Source organism: Echiichthys vipera (genome assembly GCF_963691815.1).
Source record: "Echiichthys vipera genome assembly, chromosome: 10".
NCBI classification, from domain to species: domain Eukaryota; kingdom Metazoa; phylum Chordata; class Actinopteri; order Perciformes; family Trachinidae; genus Echiichthys; species Echiichthys vipera.
Genome location: NC_139835.1, coordinates 1017701 through 1030152, shown reverse-complemented (window position 1 = coordinate 1030152; position 12452 = coordinate 1017701). Strand labels below are relative to the sequence as shown.

General features: G+C 40.3%; 1 protein-coding gene across 1 annotated transcript in view; it reads left to right on the top strand.

The window, feature by feature from the left end:
- The window catches only part of pde9aa (phosphodiesterase 9aa), a gene marked incomplete at its 5' end in the record, with an annotated part of 78828 nt that overhangs the window by 57025 nt on the left and 9351 nt on the right, over positions 1-12452 (top strand). Inside the window, 2 exons of the mRNA XM_083921497.1 lie at positions 7673-7755; positions 7888-8044. Coding sequence (XP_083777623.1) covers positions 7673-7755; positions 7888-8044 — 240 coding nt within the window. The remainder of the gene's footprint in view (positions 1-7672; positions 7756-7887; positions 8045-12452) is intronic.

Here is a 12452-nt window from a genome sequence, read left to right as displayed (position 1 = left end):
GCCCCCCGTGACCCCGATAGGGACAAGCTGTTGAAGATGGATGGAGAGTCCTAAAGTCCAAAGGAATGTCCTCACAAAAGATGTCCTTTAAAGCATTGTGTATCGCCTTCCTTTTTAATGCTGGGACAGTCTCAGAAGATGCGGTAATGGTTTATACTTTGGTGTCCACACGTTCTCCAGCAAACTGGGATGTTATCACTATAATGAGATGTCAGATGCTGTAATGAAGTACATTTTTTCCAGTTAAACCCTCGCCAGCTCATAGAGCTGGTACATTTCCATTGGTTCTCCCATATTATTGTCCATTCTTCGTCAGAAATATCTATACCAGATTCTTTTTCCCATTTCACTTAAATGCATGCTGTTGAATCAGTTTTAATACCTAAAAAGCGTTTATATATGGCTTATATCACCCTTTCGTGAGATCTGACGGATATGCTCTTATAAACAGTTCTACGGGACTGGAATTAACCTCCGTTATATTTTTAACATTTTTAAGCTAATTTCAGCATAATGCCGCAACTGTAAGTATCTAAAGAAATCCTGTTTCTCCAACAGATAATTTTTTCTTGAAACGTTTTAAAACTAAATATGTTTCCATCCATAATATTGCATGGAGCTGTTATTCCATTAGCTGTCCATTTTATTTGGTGTGACATCTGAGTCATATCCACACCATTTAAGACAGTAGGCCTCCCACCAAGAACTACCCCAGTTGGGTAGTCGGAGACGCCACTACCCAACTGGGCGTCTCCCACTAGCCAAGTGGGCCCCTCCCACTACTGATATGCCAAATCCCAGGAAAAACAAAAATGCGTATCAACAACAGAAAAGATAGCTCAAACTGCCATCTCCACTATAAAGACACACAACCTTCTTCAGACACTATCAGACGATCAAGCCAAACACTTCGAGACATCCGCAAGGACGTCTCAGAAATGTGAAGAGCTGTCGAGGCGATTGAGGGTAAGCTAGCCAACATGCTAACCAGGATGACTAGCGCGGAGGCTCGTCTTGATATGCTAGAGGAGGTGGAGAGGCAGCGCCACGACTCGCCCCTGGCTTCGGCTTCTAAAGAAAACTGAACGCTAAGTTAATGAGGACCGGGAAAGGCGAGTAAACCTAAGCATTTATGGTTTCCCGGAACATGTTGAAGACAAAAATGCCATTAAGTTTTTGAGGGTTACTCTCCCCGAGATCCTTTAGGCTGACTTCCAAGGGGGCTTGGATCTGGAGCATGCTCATCGGTCTCTGCTACCAGCTAAGCCCGGAGCCCCCCCATGGCCCTTCATTGTGTGGTTCCTGAGGTTTCAACAGAAGGAGCGGGTGACACAACTTGCTAGAGAAATCGGGGACGTAAGATAAGCTTCTATCAAGACTTTTCCAAGGCCACACAGGAGCATCAACACTCCTTTTTGGAGTTTAAATGTCTGCCCTGTCACTCAGCCAGTGATCCTGCTGTGCTCTCATTCAAAACGCCAAACGGGATAAAGCATCGTTTTGAGGATCCTAAGAAGGCCTTGAAATGCATTAAAGACCTTTGATTGTATGTGGCCTTGTTTGATGGTGCGCCCCCCTCCCCCATCCTTTTTTTTCTTTCTTCTTTGGCTTTTGCACCTTCCACAATGACTCAGGTGCATTCTGTGTTACAATTTGTAGACCATGGGTGCATTATTAACAGGCTCTATCATTCCTGTCTGGTTTACAGGTCATGTCTGTATGTAAGGTGTTTGTGCCCTTGATTGTTAAGGGTGTACCACACAGTTATAAGACAGGTGTTTTAAAGTTGGAGAAAAGGTTCACACTGCTGCTGTTTAGCTTTTTGATAATTGGTGGGGCTGCTGCCACACTTGAGTGGCCAGAAACTCTTAGATTCTTGAGTTAGTTATTGTTGTGGAAATGGATTTCTTCAATAAAGATCAACAAACAGGATCAGCTTTTTCTCTGTGGTTTATTTTGAAAAAGTATTTTCCTCTGAAGTCAAATATATGTTCACCCCTGCCTACTCACTCTTCCCAGAGTATAGCAGGAATGACCCCGATCCAACTCGTGCCCAGTCTTTTAGAGGAAGAGACAAGACGCGCTAAGCCTTGGTTGGGTGACGTCTTTAGACCAAACAGAACATGCCTCAAACATTCCAATTCTGAACATTCTGAACCTCTCTCCTCAAAAGGTCTCTAACACAGAGTGCAGATGCACACATATGCCATTATACCACCAAGAGTTAGTTATTTGCGTTATCCATTAAGAAAGTTACAGTGGCAAGACAAAACTATGATTATGAATTACAAATATCCAAAATTCCCACAACATTATCCAGTTGTGGATTTATCAGAAAGGCTTGACAGCACTTGGCTTCCTCACCTTCCTTTGTTGTTTTTGGTGGTTTTGATGTCTTTTGTCTTCTTCTGTTTTGGGGTGTTTTTCTTTCATGGATCCAGACTTCTCTCCTACTGTGGTGGGGAGAACTCCCTTTTTTATTTCACTGCTTTTTCCAGCGTGTGACAGCTCTTAATCTCATTTCAGTCAACGACAGCGGTCTTAACATTCCACACAAAAAGACCACTGTACTAGAATTTCGTTTTAAGAAAAATATAGATTTTGCTATGATTCAGAAATCACATTTATTGCGCAAGGATGTGGGTTGTTTAGCCACTAAGTTTTATTACCCTGTTGCAACTTAATTTTCAGTTACAACTTGTACGGGAGTATTGGTTTTGTGTGAACGCAAACTAAAATTGTGTAAGTGATTGACTCTTGGGCGGATGATGCAGGTCGGATAGCCATTGCCGAGATTCACATGGATGGGAAAAAAATACTTACTAAATCCTTGCTTGATCTCACTGGGTTTCATTTAGTTCTAGTGGGAGATTTCAATGCGGTGTGGGACAGAGGCATGGACAGAACAGGTGGCTTGCCTCTGGGGCCTTGCGCCAGTGGGCATCCAATACAGTTAACTTCCGACCCTGGTCCTATCTAATAAAAGGCTTGAAAACTGCCAAAAAATAATCTTAAAAAAAAGACTTCTCATTATTCTCAGGGAGACATAAGTCCTTCTGGAGATTAGATTTTATCTTTGCCTTAAAAGATTTATTTCAATTGATTCAAAATGCGCATTACATTCCGGTTACCTGGTCTGATCACAAACCAATATATAGTTGGGTCACTGTTCGTCCGTCTTCCACTAAAGCCCCCAGGTGGCGTTTCAATTCTTCTTTAGGAAAAATAAAAACAACGAAAAACATTATAACAAACACAATTCTATTCACACCGTTTCTTCATCTGAGCCACTATATAGGTTTCTTTGCTCTATTTTTCCTCATTCGATGCCATGAATGCCATTTTCTCTTCTCTCTTCCATGTCCTTCTGGTTTAATTTCTTTAGCACCATCATCTGCAATGGCGTTGCCCTGTGAAAACTGAGTTGTTATAGTCAGCGTGAACTCTTTTAACTGTAAACAGGTAAAAGTGTTAGAGACAAAAGGTTAAGGACAAGGGTTTTCCTGTAGGAGTGAGAATGCCACAGTTTTTCCCAGAGTGTGAAAGTTAGGGACAATATTAAAGCATATTGTGACTCTGACACTGTATCATCTGTTGCCCCTAGAAAGAAAACTACAGATTAATACAAATAACTCTTCGCTTTAGCAGACGAGTTATTTGGCAGTTTAGTTCAAAGGCAAACACAGAAAGAGCAGTTAGATGGACTCCTCGCAGAACCATCTATGAAGAAAAACAGAATTATCGTTAGACACTATGTATCAAACAATGCTTTCCATGGTTTTGATCCACTGTTAAACATTTCCATTCAAGAATGGTTCTCCATCTTCAGCTGTCGGATCAAAGCTCAAAGATTAAGACGGTACAGCGCTTCAGGCTGACATTTAACATTAGTGTGACAATGAGTATCATGCATAACGTGCACACTTTGAAAATACAATAGGGTCAGATGTTAGTGTTTGTTAATCGACATAAAACTATTGACATACAATTATCATGCAAAAATATAAAGAAACAATCAGAGCTCGATCAGGTAGGTAATTTTAAGTCGGTACAGGCTGTTTGCCTCAGCAGTCACAGTCTAAAAAGTCAGTCATTGGCCAAGTTTCTTTATACAGGGGGAGATCTCCACAGAAACATAAAATAATCCATAAGTGGCAATAGAATTGAATCTATTTATTTATTTATTTAAAAAAAAAAAACATCCAGTTCCTATGGATGTAGTCAGGACCCACTTATTATCATTATTAATAATATTATCCTTATTATTATTGTTATATCTAATGCTTCAATTTGCAAAAACAAGACGTATGTTTCTGAAAACTTCACCATGACTAGGGCAGTTTTTTAAACCAGGTTTTCCCAGAAAACTGTACCATTAAATTCCAAAAATTCAAATACCATTGAGAGTGAAAGCAAAAACCCAGAATAATGAGTCAGGATTTACAGTGATGCATCAATATTGCATTTTCTAAAATCAATCACCAGAAACTCAAACCTGTGACATGATGCCTCTTCAGGTAAAATGGGAGGTATATTTGAGATATTCCACAATGGCATGTTTGTTTTATAAGAAATAATCAGTTTTGCTTTCAATATCTTGATTTTTTTTTTCTTATGTGAGCTAAAAAATATTTTGTCTGGGCATAGCAATCAAAACCTTAACTTTGTGTGTCTAATGATCAACTCTCACTGCAAAACCCTAATTTTCCCTATTGACACCAATACTTATTCTTAATAAATGTTCCTATATGTATATGCAAGTGTATGTATGTGTTTAACATAAACATCCTGTTCATTCTAAGTTCAACTAACGGTGTCATCTAGTGTGGATGTTTTATCTTTAATTTCTAATTTGTGATTTTCAAATGCTCTGACCTTCCTCCGCTGTCTGTATGGCCTGTTCATGGGGGAACCATGAAAAAACCCCAAACAGAAACACGCAACCAGGACTTCTCTGGATCTTCAACATTGAGCCATTGTCCCAGTCTCCTTCTTTCTCTCCTTCTGCTGTTGTCTTGATGAGGCCATCTTTGTCTAGGATTCTGTGCCCCATTCTGCTGGTGTAGTGGACTAAATGACCGGTCGAATGTTGGCCCATCGGAGTTCACACCTCTCCTGCTCCCCTTCCTTGCAATCTTTTAGTTCCTCTGGCTGCCTTTTCCTGAACACAAGCTCTTCAGTGTTCAATTCAACTGAACATCTGGTGCCGTGGACATCCGTTTCCTTTTCTTCAGGCCAGTAGTCAAAAAGAAGTTGCTGTTTGGAGAGAGAACTTTCTGGAGAAGCAAAGTTATCTTCTCTTTGTTTCAGTCTGTTTTCCTCCGTCACTGGTTTTGTGACAACTGACACATCAGATGCAGGTTCAGTCTCCCCTCCCCCTCATTGTCTGAGTCCTTCTGGGAATATGCATATGGGCTTGATGGAGGGCTGCATGGCCTGGAGACAGCATGAGGAGGCCCTGTCTTTCATCCCTAATCTCTGCTCCTCATCATCATTCACTTCTCTTTCTGTCACACATACTTATTTCTTTAATTTCTTGTCTTTCTATAACTGAGTTTGCTTTCCTCCTATCTTTCCCTTCTCGTTGTCCCTTTCTCTCTCATCACTTTACCCTCTTCACTTTATATGTACCTAATATGTGCCTAATAAAAGACGAAAAAACAAACAAAAAAACCTCTTAGTCTAGTAATGCCAAAATGGAAGCTCTCAACCACATTAACCCATTTATCTGCTATAAATTTAGCAGGATCTGTAAAAATTTTAACTTTCCCATTTTGTTTCCTATTTTTCTGTTGACCCACTGGGATGTGCTTTTACTTTCAATGGGCTTATTGTTCACTCAGACTATTTCACACATGCTGATCTTTCCATACGAACATGGTTAGATCTTATCACACATACACTAACTTTGGATAATCTTTCAGCCAGGTGGTTTATACGACACATTCGTTCAGAGCAACGCACCCTTTAATATCCAAACCGGATATTTAGACACTGAAATGAGTTACCCCAAAGTTTATTTTTCTTACCACATTCATACGCCCATTTTATTGTAGTTGGGAATCCCTACACTCATGCAAATTATATTTGCATTTCAAAAATTTCTACTCCTTTAAATAATTGATTCATAAATCATTCATTTTTCTCCCTAAATGCCTGTGTATTTTCCAAAACACTTCTCTCATTTGTTAGGTTGCACCAACCTCTCACAACACATTATATTCATTTATGTCTATTCATGACATCACTTATATAGCTTTAAGTGCATATATATATTTTTATTAAACTAGTCTACAAAATAAAATTACACAGATAATATGAAGACGGTCCAATCTCCAAACGGGACTCATTGGACCTCAATATTCAACCCTATAGGATTTATAGAATATCAGACAGCAGACCACATTGTCTCGAACTGTCACCTAGGATATCTCGCCTTCTCAGAGCCTCAAAATCACACAGAAAATGAAACTAGTCTTCAAAACCACAAAGGACATGAAGACGGTCCGACCTCTACAAATAGACTCGTCGGACCTTATATTCAAACTCACAGGAATTACAGAATATCTTGACAGCAGACCACACACAGGTTCTCGAACTGTCGCCTAGGTTTACACCCCTTCTTTTGAGCTTCAAAAACCCCACAAGTAAATGAAGCTTGTCTTCAAAATTACACACGAGATATGATCTAAAAAACACTGTACTCACGTTTAAAATGGATGGAGCGTCTGCTGGAGTCCTCAGTGTTTCTCAAATCATATCTTTACTAAATACTGCTGCAGACAGGAGAGAGGTCAGACCAACAGCCGGGTCTCAATAATCTCTGCCTGTCTCCAGATTTCTTCAGCAGATATACAAGTCAGATCACAGCCTCTTACAAACACAATGACATTAGAATAAACAAAAACACACTACCCCATGTTTATTGCCCCCGTGGAAGTTATCAGTATTTACGACCCCACTTTTGTCACCATTTGCAAACCCCTGTGACTCCTATCTACAATCCCCCCAGCAGTCATTCTCAGCGTGACTGTTATGCTAATCAAGGATTTACAATCATAGATAAATGGTTATTTCTCACAACACTTCAACACGAAATGTTGGAGCGTGCAGCCAAATTGGAAGCTTTAGAATTAAAATAGGCGACAGTCATAATTTTAACGACTACACAGCCTCAGAAAAGTCTCTAAATCTGGTGAGAAAGTGCCAGCCTGTGAGTTAAGACATATCGTTCATCTGTGTTTTCATATCTTGACGAAAATCCAGAATCTCCTCCAGAACTTTAGCTAGGCTAGTACTAGGCGCCACGACTTGGTTTGAGCCAACTATCTCGGCTTGCTGTTCGGTACCTTTTTTTCCAGTAGCTTCCCTTGTTCTCGTTTTCGCCTCAGATATTTTTACCATGTATATGTAAAAATGAATATTACTTGAATACTTTCTGGGATGAAATAAATTGATTCTTGCAGGAGCTGTGTTCTCAAACAGCCATTTTCTCTGCTGACATCACCGGAACCTCCACACTCGTTTTCTATGTGGCAGTGAGATGATGAGAGATGGGATCACACACACAGTAACGCACATATGGACATGATATTTTAGGAGTTAATTTTTACGCATTAATTAGTATAAACATGTCAATTTCTGTATGTGTGTGTGTGTGTTCATTTCTTAGGAGAAGTTCACTCAGGTCGACATTTTGATACTTATGACAGCTGCTGTGTGTCATGATCTCGATCACCCTGGATTCAACAACACGTAAGACCCACACTCACTCTCTCTCTCTCTCCCTCTCTCTCTCTCTCTCTCTCTCTCTGTCTGCCATCTCCTCTTACTCCTTGTCCTTACTTTCTTATCTTATCTTTTCTTCCCATTGTCTCTCTCTTCCAGGTACCAGATCAATGCCAGAACAGAGTTGGCAGTTCGCTATAATGACATCTCCCCTCTGGAAAACCACCACTGTGCTGTGGCCTTCCAGATCTTCTCTCAGCCCGACTGCAACATCTTCTCCAACTTTGACCCTGAGGCATTCAAACAGATACGACAGGTTTGGCTGTGTGTGTGTGTTAACATGATAATGTTTCCACCAATGTTTTGTTTCCAATAATGGGAGAACAGATTGTTTCAGGCTAACATTAGCTAGCTAAAAAGTTGTGAGGAAATAGATTGTATCAGGTTAGCCAGAAAAATTCTCACTTCAGTTCCCGCACAACTCCGTAGCTAGCTAACGTTAGCCAGATACAATCTTATCCTTGACTACTCCGTAGCTAGCTAACATTAGCCAGATAAAATCGGTTCCCTTACAACTCCGTAGCTAGCTAACGTTAGTCAAATACAATCCATTCCCTCACAAACATGGACATAGAAAAAAGAATGGACAGCGGACCAATGACACCCCCTCCATTCCTAAGTAAAGCTGCTCAGTGGCGCAGGCTCCTCCTCTAATAAGGGCACTGCCATTTTTGCTTCTTGTGAACGCGGGAGGACTAATTGGATGTAGAATTATAGAAGTATAGAAAAAAAAATTTGGCACAATGTTTTAAAAGTGTGCAGCAGAGTTGTGTCGCTGCCGGACCTTTGCACTGGACGTTTACGGAGACAGGAACTAAGCTGCTGGATGTGTTTCACTACGGCTTTTTTAATCCAAAAACTCTCCTTCTCCTGCCCATAACTCGATTTTGGTAGGATCTAAAACTATGAATACATACATTTTCTTAGTAGAGGGTCTGAAGATAATTATGAGCCTTTCCATTGGTATCTAAAAATACGCATACAATGAGAGCGCCTGTCCTGGGGACCTGCCCACAACTCCATAGCTAGCTAACATTAGTCAGATACAATATCTTCCCTATAACAACTCTGTAGCTAGCTTATGTTGGTAATAATAATAATAACAATTAAAGCTGCAAGCAGCATTGAACAGGCCCTCGTATCCCACATGTGTTGGGGGCTGGCGGGACGCCGCCAGATCCCAACCATATATTTTGGCAAAAATCTATGTGGGTATCAAATTTTGTGAATATCAGAGAAATTATGTTTCAACTAAGGCATTCCAGGCGTTAGGGGGCGCTATGGAGCCAGCTAAACACACATGGACCAAATCGCTGTATATTTTGCAATGTTTAAGGGTTTTTATGTGTTTGCCAAGTTTTGTGCCCTTCCAAGTATAACAAGTGTGCTAAAAATGTGTTCAAGTGCTCAAAGTATTAAGGGGGCGCTATAGACTGGACGTGCCACACCCAAGTCAAATTATAACATCAAATCAAAAACATAATTGATTTGAACATGCGTCTACAGTTTCATGCATTTTTGTGCATCCTAAAGGCCTCAAACATGTGTTAGTAAAACGAAAATAAATGTACAAAAAAAGATGGCCGACTTCCTGTTGGGTGAAAAAGCCCCTCAATTGCGATGAGGTTTGACACAAAAAGCTGATTTCCTGTTGTCAGAAGGTGGCGCTATGACTATTATTTAGGGGTGACCCTGAATAGTCGACTATTAGGATTATTCCATTCTGGCTCTGGGGTTGCTGAATGTCTGATTTTACATATAGATGCTTGGTTTCTCCGAATATACCAGGATAAATAGCATATATGGGTATAAATATAAGCCTGTTAATAAATACTGTTTCTAAAAATGTGAAAATAACTCGTGATTTTTTTCTATCTCCTTAGTGTGTGGGAATCACATCCCTCAGTAACCCTCTGCCTGACACACGTGACTGCAAAATCAGATTCGACTATGAAAGTTTTTAGTACTATGATTCAATTTTGGTGATTTCGGCATGTAGATGTCTTCAGGCCTGGACTGTTATCCAGCATGTGAAATTTTGGGCAGATTGGACAATGTAAAATTGAGCTACAACAACCTTTTTCAAGTTTCGGGCAAAGTTCACCGCCACGCCACATCAAGGGTGTTCCATGAATCCTCAATCTCCAAAGCTTCCCAAATTTAGCATTACACTGGTCTTTAGATGCAACCTACTAGATGTTAAGTCACTCGGGTTAATTCTCTAGGAGGAGTTTGTTTAAGTACAACACTTCACTTGCCAAAATGTGACAGTAAATCCAAAATGGCCGACTTCCCTGTTGGACTTAGGGTATGGCTCCAAGAGGCTTTTTTAAAGTCTACATACTTTACATTTGCCTCCCAAATTTCGTATGTCTACATCAAATTTAAAGGTGGGGGCAGTAGCTTTGAATTATTCTAGGGGGCGCCCTTGAGCCACTTTAACACACTCAAGCCCAAAACCCATATTAGGCAGTACGATTAGAAACTAATGATGCATGTGCAACTTTTTGTGCGCTTAAGAGCACAATTAGCACCTCAAAAATGCTAAAAGTAAGTAGGGGGTACTATAGAGCCGACGTGCCACGCCCAAGCCGAATTGTGGCATTTGAACATGGACATAACATTTCGTACGTCTTTGTGCATCCTAAAGTCCTCAAACGTGTTTGTAAAATGAAAATTGAAATCCAAAATAGCCAACTTCCTCTCCGGCGAAAAATGTACAGGTGCTCCTAAAGATGAGAGCAATGATCCCACCAAATTTAATGAACATCAAAATAGACAGACACACAGACAAACACAAATACAGACAGACCCAGGGGGATACAAGCAACCACAGATTTAACATTAGCTGTAATAGTATCTACAGTAATGTTAATATGACAAATGAGTTACGGCAGTTAATTTACGAGAAAGATATCAGTAATGGTAAAACTTGGTAGTTAAGGTGATGGAAATATGAATAATAGTAATTATGTTGGTGAATATGATTATGAATAGTAGCAATAAAAGATGTCATGCTATTAGAAATACGACTAATAGTATTATTTTAGCAGTGAATATAATTAATAGGTCTTTTTAAAAATGTATATTAATAACAAAAGTAATAGTAGCTGGAAGCGTCAAGCAGGACCATGGCACCAGGCACCACCACAAACAACTCCTGGGAAGAAGTTGAATTAGTAACATGCATTGATGAGACATGGATGATACAGACAGAGAGGAGAGAAGGTCAGAGTATCAGGAAAAGGATTATCCCCCGGCAGACTAGGCCTATAGCAGCATCATTAGAGGCTGGTCTAAGGCAAACCTGAGCCCACCCTAACTATAAGCTTTATCAAAGAGGAAAGTTTTAAGTTTACTGTTAAATGTGGGGACGGTGCCTCCTGAACAACACGTGGGAGTTTGTTCCACAGGAGAGGAGCTTGGTAGCGATGTCCAAATGAAGCTTCATAAGGCATAAGTTGTATTTGTTGAGTCCACTAGATGGAGCTCTTGGTTTAAAGAAAAGGGCTCAATGAATGGTGATTCAGTGTGTTTTAAACCCTTTGTTGAAAAAAGAGCTCCATTTAGTTGACTCAGAAAATAATGAAAATTGAAAACTAATGAAAACTAATTTGGATATCACTAGCTGAAGGCTCTCCCTCCCATTCTACTCTTGGAGACTCTAGGAACGACAAGTAGCCCTGCATTCTCAGAGCGCAGCGATCTAGTCGGGTAATACGGTACTATGAGCTCTTTAAGATGCCTGACCAATAAGAGCTTTGTAGGTAAGAAGAAGGATTTTAAATTCTATTCTAGATTTTACAGGTAGCCAGTGCAAAGAAGCTAATACAGGAGAAATATGTTCTCTTCAATTTGTTTTAGTTATTACACGAGCTGCAGCATTTTGTACCAGCTGGAGACTCTTAACAGACTTATTGGAGCAGCCTGATAATAAGGAGTTGCAATAGTCCAGCCTAGAAGTAACAAGTGCATGGACTACTTTTTCTGCATCTTTCTGAAACACAATGGCCCTCATTTATCAAACGTGCGTACGACCATTTCCTGGCAAGGTCGGCATTTATCAATTTGGACGTGAGCGTGAGCTACAATCAAATCTCACGTCTGGTCTGAGATCGTGTACGCAAATTTGAGCCTGTGCATTTTGCAGTGCAGCACAGCTAAATCTGTCTGAAAATAATGAATAAACCTCAGCTGTCATTAAGCATAAGCAGTCACATATTAAGAACAGATCAAAACGGATTCTTAAAACGAATAAAAAAAATAAAAATTGTGGTTGGAGCAATTGATTGTACTCATGTGCGTCTGAAGGCACCATCCATGAATGATTACGCATTCATCAATCGCAAAAACTACCACTCGATAAATGTACAGGTGATTTGTGATGCCAAGCTGTCGCTTTTAAACGTGGTGGCCAGGTGACCAGGGGGACACACACGATTCTTTTGTATTTCAAAACAGCTCGGCTCCAGCCCCCCGCGACCCCGACATTGAATGAATGAATGAATGTGTTGGCGCGCGGCTGCAGCAAGACGCACTGCAGAGCCAAAATCATCTCCTCGGTTGGGGGCTACCCTCGATAAATTGCATTAAATCAAACAAGGTATCAGATGATTAACATCTTGGTATGGTTCTAGGTGACAAAGGTATTCTCTTACGGAATA